At 47.5% G+C, this 11,486-nt stretch overlaps 1 protein-coding gene across 1 annotated transcript in view; it reads left to right on the top strand.

Moving 5' to 3' along the window:
• The first annotated feature begins 1,378 nt into the window (after positions 1 to 1,378).
• The window catches only part of LOC146759524 (myosin-binding protein C, fast-type-like), a 214,021-nt gene continuing 203,913 nt past the window's right edge, over positions 1,379 to 11,486 (top strand). Inside the window, exon 1 of the mRNA XM_085510747.1 lies at positions 1,379 to 1,526. Coding sequence (XP_085366873.1) covers positions 1,514 to 1,526 — 13 coding nt within the window. The 5' untranslated portion in view covers positions 1,379 to 1,513. The remainder of the gene's footprint in view (positions 1,527 to 11,486) is intronic.

Raw genomic sequence — 11,486 nt, 5'->3', positions numbered from 1 at the left:
GGGTTTTTAGAGTTAGGGTACTGGTTAGGCTGCGATTGGACTTGATGATCTTCAATGACTTTTCCAACCTGGGTAAATCTATGATTCTATACAGGAACTCTTCTCCTGAGGTTAATCCAAGTTGTATCCAGGCCCTTCAGAAGGAAAGGGATATAGCAGCACAGAAATATGGCCTGATTCTGACATAACTAAATGCAGACCTGGAGAGTTAAAAGGGATTGTGTGATGTTCAAAGGATTTTGAAGCAAAGATGTCCCCTAGGTAAGATTTGTGGCTGACATTCCCCATACATTGTTTGTAGGCACACAAGCTAAGGAGAGACTAGTGATGAGCATGCAGAGAAGCCAATGGTTCAGACAGGTTTGTAGTGACACAACACTGTAGAGTTCTGTCTAGTTCTCCTTGGCATAGTTTGGAAAATAAAGATGAGGTAATTGGTGGTAACCAATATGGCTTCATCAAGGTCAAGCCATGTCTGACAAACTTGGTGGCCTTTCATGATGGAGTAACAGCATCAGTGGATAATGGGAGAGCAACTGACATCATCTACTTGGACTTGTGCAGAGCATTTGATCCCGTCCTGCATGACATCCTGGTCACCAAACTGGAGAAAAATGGTTTTGATGGATGGACCAGTTGCAGGATAGGGAACTGTCTGGATGGTCACACTCAGAGAGCTGCAGTCAATAGTTCAGTGTCCAGGTGGAGGGTGGTGTTGGGACCAGTGTTATTTAACATTTTTGTAGGCAACATGGAGAGTGGAATCAAATGCAGCCTCAGCAAGTTTGCAGATGACACCAAGCTGAGCGGTGCTGTTGATGTGCTAGAGGGAAGGGATGCTACCCAGAGGGACCTGGACAGGCTGGAGAGGTGGGCCCTTGGCAGCCTCATGAACTTGAGTGTGGCCAAGTACAAGGCCCTGCACCTGGGTCAGGGCAATCCCAAGCACAGGCACAGGCTTAGAGGAGAATGATTTGAGAGAAGCCTTGACCCTGAGGAGAAGAGTTGGTGTGGAGGGAGGTGTCCCTGCCTATAGCAGGGGGACTGGAACTAAATGACCTTAAAGATTCAGTCAGTTCTATTGTTTTTCTACCCTTAATTTTGCTTGAAAGGTTTTAGAATAAATGAGATTCTGGTTTCCATGAAAACTGTTTGCAGGGAGCTCCATTGTAGCTAGTAGGTCTGTCTTTAAGTTCAAGGGCAATAATGCATTGACTGTGTTGAAGAGAGAAATGACTCAGGAATGGATGATGGTTTAGAATAAAACATAATCCTACTTATTTTCTATGCAAATATGTGTAAGGAAAAGATGCTGCACTCAGTTCTGGAAATACCCTGACAAATATATCTCTACTGTTTCACAGCTGGAGATATCAAGATTGTTAAAGCACTGGAAGATGTGGAAGTGAATGAATATGGGAGTGCATCTTTTGTCTGTGAGATTTCACACGATGAGGTTCAGACCCAGTGGTACAAAGAGGACAACAAGCTGAAGGCTGATGACAACATCAGAATGCAACAAGATGGTAGGGTGTAAGCGGGGGGTCTTTCTCATGAGTGGGGGGTGGGTTGGAGATCAAGCATATAAGACATCTGAAATGAAGTGAAGAGGGTTCAGAAGCGAGTTCCCCTTTTGTTTTGGGACTGAGGTTTAGGTGGAACAAGTGACATGGTGCGATGCTTAGTGTGGGAAGTGTGATGCTATCCCACCATCCCACACTGCTGGGAGCAGGTAGGAAATGAGTGCAGTTATTTCCAAAGTGGGGGTGAACAGGGCAGTCAGTTCACCTCTCCAAAGAGGTTTTGTCTGACAGTGAGTGTGATCCTTCTGTATCAGGTACTTTGATGGTGACGACAGCCACATTTGGTCAGTCCTTGTAGAAGCCATGTTTAAATTCTGCTTTGGTCTGCTCCATTTCCAGTTCAAAGTCGTTGGACACTAAATGAGACAGCTGCATCTCAGTAAAAGATCTGTTTGAATAGCTGTGATGTGCTTACTATTCAGATTTACAGAGCTGAGGTTTTGTCCTTGGCTATAGCAAAGAAGTCAAATCAGGTGAAATTAATTGTATTTCTGAACTAGACAAGTTTAAGTTTGGTAGCACCTAAATTTGGTGCGGTTTGTCATTGATTTCATCTGAAAGAAACTTGCAGGCTTTTTATCTGCTGTTGTCCCCAGCGTAAGATTATCCATTCACATCCTAAAGTACTTGTTATATTTTCAACTCACTCTTATTTGAATAAAAGCCTCAACAATTGGGAGCAATTTAATAAGCACAGAACAAGAGCTGGACCTTGCATTTGGTAGATACTGTACAGTATTACTTCATAGAAATGTAGTCAATGGCATTCCCTATAGACAATCATTTGTTTTATCTTTAGAGTCGTTCAAAGAACCATTGTGAACTTGACATTAATTGGAATGGAATACACGCAAGAGACTTTCCTCTTCTTCCAATTGTCCTCATCCTTTCTTCTCTTCCACCCCTGCTTTGCAGATTACCATATAGAAATCACCAGGAAGTTGGAGGACAAGACAGCTTTGGAACGTCATTCTGTCATCCTGTCCTGTGACTTCAGGCCTTCTCCAAAGGTTGTGAAATGGTTCAAGGGCCGCACACCCATCGAGCCCTCTGAGAAGTACAAGATCAAGAGGGATAAGCATTCAGTAGAGCTCAGAATTCTGAAGCTGAAGCCCGATGATGCTGGTGTGTACAAGTGCAAGGCAGGAATTGCAGAGACTGAGGCCACGCTGACAGCTGAAGGTATGAGCAGGGAGGGTGGCCTCTTCCATGTCCTATTTCACCTCAGATTTCTCTTCTTGAGGTAGACTTCTGCCGTTCTCTCCTGCTAACTTTATAAATGTATTATCTTCACATAGATGATTACACAAAGATCATCTAGTCCAACCATTCTACCACATCCCAGTATGATTTATAGTAACAGTGGTAACAGTTCACCTTGTTTCCCCACAGCCCGCAATGTAGAAGTAACGAAGCACCTGCAGGATGTAGAAATTGAAGAAGAGAGCTCTGCTGTCTTCTCCTGCGAGCTGTCCCATAATGACGAGGACGTGGAATGGTTCCTGAATGGCAACCTCCTTTACACCAACAATTACAATGACATCAAGAACGTTGGCAATTGCTGCACACTGACAATGAAGCAGGTTAAGCCTGAGGATGCTGGCACAGTGACAGTGAAGTCAGACAAGGTGTCAGAAAGCGCACCTGAAGGTGATAGGTGGGTCTGATCACACCCCTCCTGGATGTAAGAGATGCTAAGGAGCTCCAGTTCATTCTATTGTGCAGCAGTCCTGCTTCTAAAGCTGACCTCTCTGGGGTGACAAGTCATCAGAGGCTTTCTTCCAGTGGAAGGTTCCATTGCAGCAGATATCAAGGAAGGAGGATGGTTTTGGTGTCCTGCCAAAGCATTCCATTGCTTTTTATCATCATTTTACTTAACACAAGGAGAGTTACAGGAGCAATTTCTTTTACTGCTTCAGTAACATGCAGTGTCAATGCTGTTGTCTCCAAGGATTTATGACTGAAGGAGAGATCATTCAGTGTGTGTTTTGCCTCTGGGATGACTAATGACCAGGCTGTGAGCAACCTGATCTAGCTGTGAATGTCCCTTTTTATTGCAGGGGAGCTGGGCTAGATGGCCTTTAAGGGTCTCTTCCAATTCTAAGGAACTTGTGCCTGAAGTGCAGAAGTGGATGAATTATACCACTTCTTCATATCCTCCCCATGATTACAGAGGAAATACAACAAAACAACATGCATGGTCTTACTGTTGTCATTTGCTTGAATACGAAGACGTCTCTTTTTTATGGTTGAGATTTTTGTTGATATGGGTCAGGAGGAACTCACACTTTTTAGCTTTCTCAATAGGCAAAAAGTTCCAGTTGCTGCAAGCCACCGAGGTAACCAATAGAGGGGCCCTGATCCCCCTTGTGCCATTGGGATGCTCTGGCACGGGATGTGCCTCAAATTCAAAGCTCCTTCCCACCTCCCAAGGAAAAGCAAAGCAACTCAAGCATCTCCAGCAAAGCTGCCCAGCAGACAGCAGGGAATGCAAACAGCTTCTGGCTGCTCCCCTGCACTCCTGTCCTAAGTGACCCCTCGAGGACTGGATGGGAAATCAGTGCATGACACACGTGAGTGTGCACAGCATTGTGCAAAGCAGTGGGGATCCGTGTGTGTGTGTGTATTTGTGCATGGATGGTGTTGTACACACATTTGTGTCCATGAGTGTACAAACCAGTGGTGTTGCTCAGGTGTGTGTAGGTCTGTGGGTATGTGTGCAAGGACGAGCATGCACATATATGTACGTGCACAGGGGTGTGCAGAGTGTTGGAGCTGCACAAGGACATTGTGGTACCGGTGTGTGTGTGCACTTTGGGAGTGAAAGGAAGGGGTTACACATGTGTGAGTGTGTGTGCGCACAGGGCTGCACTAAGGGATGTGGTTGTGTGAGTGTGTGTGAGCACATAGATTGTGCCACCGCATCCACGCACTAATGTGTGCTTGCACAGGGCTGTGCTGAGGAGTTGGGCTGCACACAGGTGCACACAAAGGGATGTTTGAACCCTTTGCCCCTAAGAACAGTTTTCCAGTGTCTCTCGTCCAAGAATTCTTTGAACAGCCTGCAGCTGACTCTCCTGAAGCTCAGGGTCCTGACTTTGCTTTTTGCCAGGCCCGCATTCCTTGAGATGAGGAACTCTAGGAGGGCATGGTCACTACAGCCCTGACCACCTCCAGTCTTAACCCCTGCTGTGCAGCATGTCCAGTAATGCTTCCCTTCTGCTTGGTGTGCTTAATGCTTGGCCCACAAAGTTATTCCCAGTGCAGTCCAGCAGTCTCTCAGACAGCTTGCAGCCAGCCATGCTGATTTCCCAGCCTGACTGGAATCCCCCATCAAGTTGAGAGTCAGTGAGCGCGGTGCTTCTGGTAGCTGCAGTAAGCAGGGCCCATCAACAGGCTCCCTTGACCAGGCGGCCTGGAGCAGACCCTCACCTCCAGAAGCCCATTATTGGTTCAGTCCCGAATTTTACCTGCAAGTTCTCAACGTGATCGTGGCTGTTCTTAGTCCTTTGCAGTCAGCTTCTTCATAGAGAGGGCAAATACCTTGCCCTCCGGAATTCCATAGTAACAATCATGTCTCCTTTATGTCAGGTGAGGTGTTTTTTGTTGTTGTTGTTTTTTGTTTGCTTGTTTGTTTGTTTTCCATTTTCTAGGTAGAAAATTTAATTTCTGAGCCAGGAGAAGAAGAAGTGCAACATGTAACAATCTTCCTGGTACTGTGCAGTTTGCATGAGTAGCCAAGTGCTCCTCAGGTAACGTGTGCTGCAGAGCTGACCTTGGTGGCAGGGGTTGTGTCTTCATTTCCTTCCTGTCATGTGGGAACATAAGAAGACTCTTCAGAGCAGGAGCTGCAGAGCAAGATGAACGGCATGAGAAGGTAAGGCTAGGAACCAAGGACACCTCCAGAAAGAACAGAAAAACTAAGTCATTTAAGATGCATGATGGCCGTGTGATACTGTCCGTGACTGGAGGAGAAGCACATGGCTAGGAATGACTGATGGCTCTGGTGGGATGAGTGCCTATGTGCGCCGTAAAGGAGAGTTTGTGGGATGTTCTGTGGACATGTGAAGGCTGTGGGAAAGTTAAGAGAGAAAACGTGTGAATTCACAGAAGTGGTATTAGAACCTGGAATAAACCATTTGGATCACTCACATCTGAGTCCGTGCCAGATTGTCGCACTGTCAGAACCTGAGGCCTGGGATTTTCCTTTAGTAGTGCCAACTGCCTGTTGTAAATGAGAAAAGGTATTACTAAACATAGCTTCCCTCCTTGTAGGTTTGATATTTCTGTCTTTGCATTCCTTTAGCACCCAGGGTGTTGATGCAGCTGCACAAATCCGCTGTACTGTCCTCCTGTTTTGCATGGAAGAATGGTAAAATAGCAATCTCTGGGTGAAATTTTGTTCAGGCGTTTTCCTTTCTGTGCCCCTAGCAAGCAATGGCTTGGAAATGGCAGTGCCGTCTGGGAACCCACACAGCAACCCAGTATCTCATTGTCTGGGTCTGTGAAAAACCACAATGATGACAAAAGATGTTTCAATTCTGTCTGTGCTGTCAGTGCAGCCCTGAGGAGCGGTGTGGGCATGGCATGGCAGGGAGAAGGGATTTCCCTTCCAATGGGAAAGTGCCTGTTCATGTGTTGGTATGTAACCGCTCCATGGCCTGCTCCACGTGCTTCTGAATGGGCAGCTCAACTTTTGTGTCACTCAGCCACCTGTGGCAGAGGTCAGGATTAGTGCCTTTCAAGGAGCTGAGAAGCATTTCTTGCTCAAGTCCTGCTTCCAAGCTTAACCACCTACAATGAAGTAGATGTCGTTTTTCTGGTGTCCTTCAATTCCGTGTCCGCATTTTCCCAAAAGCAAAAGAATTTGGAGTTAACCAGCTGCAGTGAAGTGAGCGATTTCAGTGCCTATTTCTGATGGTGGCAATGAGTTCAGAGGTCACACTTAATTGACGGTGCCTGTTTCCATTCTGACAAAGGCTGTAGTTTCAGCTGACTTCCCGAGGCTGCCATATGTGGTGGTGACACAGCCTTGGGCTTGTGCGTTTGCATGACTCCCACCTTTCCTTTCTGTGTCTTGCAGGTCAGCTGGTGCTGGAAGCGGCCGGTATCTGAGTAGGAATGAAGGTGAGTGCAGGAGCAGCTGCTGAGGGGAGGAAGGAAGTCCATGCTAATGAGCTCTGAAGCATCTGCGGGTCCGGTACCAGAATAGGCAGCAGTGATGCAGGGGGCTCCTCGGCAGGAAGCTGGCTGATCCAAATGCTTGCTGAGAGTTTGGAAGCCCAAACCCTTATGGTCTCTTTAAGGGTGGTTAATAAAAAGATATTAACCAAGATGGTGGTAAATAGCCTAAGGTTATTAGCAAAGGGAAACTCACCAATATCGATACCTTGACTAGAAAGCTGAGGCAGCCTCATCTAGGGAGCAATCTCTAAGACATGCTGTCTCAGTGGTGGTCAGCCTTTAAATGAGGTCTCAGAGGAGGTTGAGTCGAGGTCCACCCCTTCTGGGAGCACAGCTAGATTACTCTCACCTGTGCTCCCGCAGCTGACCCAATACTTGCCTCAGCTGATTAATCAGAGGTTCAAGCTGTGATTTCCCATACAGTCTCTAAGCTGAAGGCAGCATCTCCTTGATCTGATGGTGGTGTGCCTGAGTGAGGGAGTGATCCAAGCTGGATGCAGAAGAGTCATCTTAATTTCTCTGCTATTTTACTTCAGATGACACCTATTGGGTGTTGGTTTCTTAAAATTTGGATCTAGGAGGTGGTCTCTTCCTTTGCTTCTGGTGAAAGCACAGAAGTGCAGCAGGAGTAGAAGACAAAGAGGTTTTCTTGGTGACAGGAACACCAATTATTTGATTCAAATGTGTAACTGATGTAGATGGTGAAGAACAGATCTGCCTCAAAGACATGCTTGATCACATAAGAAATGAGCATGTGATCCAAGACAGGCAGCATGGCTTTAGCAGGGGAAGGCCATGCCTAACCAGTCTGGTGGCCTTCTATGATGGAGTGACGGCATTTGTGGACAAAAGGAAGGTAACAGATGTCATTGACCTGGACTTGAGCAAGATCTTTGACATTGCCCTCCACCACATCCTTATCTCTAAACTGGAGGGATGTGGATTTGACAGGTGGACCACCTGGTGGATAAGGGATTGGTTGAAAGGCCACAGACAGAGGGTGGTGATTCATGGTTCTATGTCCAGGTGGAGGCCGATAACAAGTGGTGTCATCCAGGAGTCTGTCTTGGGACCAGTGCTTTTTTACATGGTTATCAGAGACACCAATGATGCAATGGAGTGCACCTTCTGCTGTTTGCTGAGTGGTGCGGCTGACGCAGTGGAAGGAAGGGATGCCATTCAGAGGGAGCTCAACCGAGAGGTTGGCCTACGTGAATCTAATGAGGTTGAACACAGCAAAGTGCAAGGTTTTGCACTTGGGCTGGAGGAATCCCAGGCATTTCTACAGACTGGGAGGAGAAGTCCTTAAGAGAAGCCCCGCAGAGAAGGACCTGGGGGTCCTGGTGGATGAAAAACAGAACGTGAGCCATCAGCGTGCTCTTGCAGCTCAGAGAGCAAATGGTCCCCTGGGCTCTATCAGAAGAGAAGATGGCCAGCAGGGACAGGGAGGTGATTGATCTTCATGATCCTTGAGGTCCCTTCCAACCCGGGCCATTCTATGATTCTGTGATTACACTCGCTGTCAGAAATAACAGCAGCTGTACAGAAGCTGGATATATTTTGGGACAGTTCTTGTAACCAGTTGATTTTAAGACCTTGCCCGAGTCAAGAGTCTAAATTGAGTGTCAGAAGAAAGCTGGTAAAGTGGCTATTGCTCATTCTTTTTCATTTGCTGATTCTTTCATTCGGGTTCCTTTTCCAAAGGAGATTCTGGTGATGGAAGCAATTGAAGAAAGAACCAAAGCAGCTCTTGCCAAGAGTGCTTGAAGTCCCTGTGGAGAGAAGCAAAGAACTTGGGCTTCCTCTGGGATGCTCCCCACCATGTCTCAGGAAGGAGACAACTGCTGTTCCACTTTCTGCTCTGTGTGTGGAAAGGTACGTCTGGGTTTCTTCTGCTTGTTTATTCTTTCTTTTTCAGGCTTTGAAGGAGAAGGGGTGGAGCAACGGGAGACTCACTGGTCGTTTGTTACCTCAAGAACAGGATAGATTCTGCATTGACTGTGAAAAACCTGGGCTAGTAGCATGGGCATGTTTCAGGCTGGACTCTTCTTTTGCTACTTGGTTTCCTTTTGGCTACAGGGAGACAGCTGTCTAAAGGTGTGTTTTCATACCCACTCTCCAAAACCATGTTTCATTGTTGCAGGTGGTTCAGTGTGCTCTTGCAGGGTAGATGCTGTAGTTTGCTGTAGAATCTGAATGGTTTCTGTTCCTAGGGGAGGACTGGGAGGAGGTAGTGAGAAGAGAATTCAATGCCTTAGGTGTATCTTAGTGAGAAATGTTGGCATGAGGTGCTGAAAGTCTTGAGTTGTCAAAGGCCAGTGAGGCTCAGACTCCTTAACCTGCTGGAACAGGGTGGAAGCAAGGAGTGGGCACTGCCGTCACACAAGCTGCACTTGGTTCTGGTCTGCCAGGTCTGTGCTGGCCTGGATTTCTTCTGAGAAGTTTGTTGGAGCTGCTTGGAGTAGTGAAGGGTGGGGAGGAAGTGCTGCTCAAGAGCTAAGGCTCTGCATGATCATCTTGGATGGTTTTAACCATGATATCTGAAGACATAGTTTCCATCAGAATGATCCCAACATTGTGCGAGTGTCTCAGATGTATGAGAGCACCCGCCTCCTCCAGCTGAGCCATAGGAAAGCTAACTGTGCCCAGTAATTACAGCTTCTGCAGATTGAATATGCTTCCAAGTGTTTTCCTTAGTGATCAATAATGTCCCAGCACTCTGAGATTCCATCTCTGGCACAGTCTGGAGCATCTCTGCAATCCTTGGTTGCTGGAGGGCACGTGGTGAGTGCATGGACAGGGTGGCACAAACGCGTGCGTGTGCTGAGGAGTTGGGTTGCACACAGGTGTACACAAAGGGGTGTTTGTGGAAGGTGTAGGCACGTACGTGTTCCCAGGGGTGGTTGGCACACGTCTGTGAATGCAAAGGAGGGCACACGATGCAGAGTGTACATGGGGGTGTGCAAAGCAGGCAGGGTGGTGAATGGGTGTGCGTGTGCACATGGATAGGGGAAGGCTGGGGTTACAGGTTGACCTGTGCTGAGGTGAGTGGGGACTCACGGTGTTGCTCAGTGGTAGATTTGTTCACACTGAGTGCTAACAGGAAACTCGCACACCCTTTTTGTTTCAGCTGTGCCAGTGCTGTGATCCCTTGCTGCAGGGATGGGGTGTTGGAAGGATGGTGTGCGTGCCGAGCTCCCATCTCTTGCAGGAATCAGGTGTAGAGCAAAAGGGATGTTTGGGCCAGGTGACTGTAAGAAGGCTGGCAGTTTTGGATGGTGGTAGCTGATGGAAACAGGTGCTCTGGGGACCGTTCAGCTTTTAACAGAAGACAGGGGTCCTGCAGCAAGAACGACTAGGTTCTCAAATGGCTTCAGACGTGCACACCGACTACATCCCCGCAGACATTTACCGGTAGGCGGCTCTTGCAGAAGAAGATTCAAGCAGCAGAACCTTTTGCTCAGCTACAGCACACAAATGCTACAAAAGCAGGAACAACCTGCAAGCTCTGGGTCTGTTTGTCTTGCACAGGCATGCACTAACTGCGTTTGATGGTACCCCCCATCCTTGATTTCCTTCCCTGCTTCTTGTCTGATGACGCTGCTGAGCCAGGAACAAGCTGCCCAGTGTGGCAGAGCATGGTGCAGAGCTGTGCTGGGACCTCCTCCCCTTCATCTGCTGCAGATCAGTGCCCCACACGTGCCATTGGGATGCTCTGGCACGGGATGTGCCTCCAACCCAAAGCTCCTTCCCACCTCCCAAGGAAAAGCAAAGCAACCCAAGCATCTCCAGCTAAGCTGCCCAGCAGACAGCAGGGAATGCAAACAGCTTCTGGCTGCTCCCCTACACTCCCGTCCTAAGTAAGAGACCCTATGAGGACTGGCTGGGAAATCAGTGCATGACACACGTGAGTGTGCACAGGATTGTGCAAAGCAGTGGGGTTCCACGAATTTGTGTGTGTGTGTATCTCTGCTGTTATGAAAGCATGGGAAGACTTACTGAGTCCCTTGAGTTACTTATCCTCAAATGATTTTTCCTGGCCAAAGTTAGAGCCTCTCACAGGTAATCGAGATCAACAGGCTGTTGTTGCACAATCAACAGACACAATCTAGATGATCAGCTGAGGAAAATAAAGCATCATGCGAAGGGTACTAGATAAGTGAGCAGCTTGAGATCTGCACATTTATGTGATGCTCATGGTCTTAGACAATATTTGCCTAGAGAGGTCACATTGAATGAAAGCAAACTCTAAGATGAATGAAAATATGCACAGGAGAAGAAGCCTCTGAGGCTTCTCAAGTGTTATGACCAGAAGACATAAACTCTGTTAAAGCAAACGTTTCTCTCTATTTTTTGTGTTATTACAGGCAGGCCTTGATTACCGCCTGAACACATGCTGTGGAAGCCCAGCTTATGCAGCACCAGAGCTAATCCAGGGCAAAGTGTCTATTGGCTCAGAGGGATGTAGAGCGGTGTTTGTTTTCCCCTCTTTCCCTTCCCTCTCCACAGAGCATTTAAAGGCAGTGGAGCTCAGGTAGGCTCTCTTGGTTTCCCTTCTGAATTCTGCTAGGTTGCATCGCTTGGTAGCTCTCAGAAGCTGTCAGTGGCCACAGACTAGAAAAGTGCAATTGGTCTCAGTTCACACAGCTGGCTGGTTTGTCTCAGGCTAATCCTGAACTGCCTCAAGCGACTGCTTTGGGACTCTACAGAACAGCAACT

This window comes from Coturnix japonica, chromosome 10, assembly GCF_054131305.1.
Source record: "Coturnix japonica strain WE chromosome 10, WE-NBRP24, whole genome shotgun sequence".
NCBI classification, from domain to species: domain Eukaryota; kingdom Metazoa; phylum Chordata; class Aves; order Galliformes; family Phasianidae; genus Coturnix; species Coturnix japonica.
The sequence above is the reverse complement of the archived record's forward strand: the minus strand, read 5'-3'. Positions and strand labels throughout refer to the sequence as shown.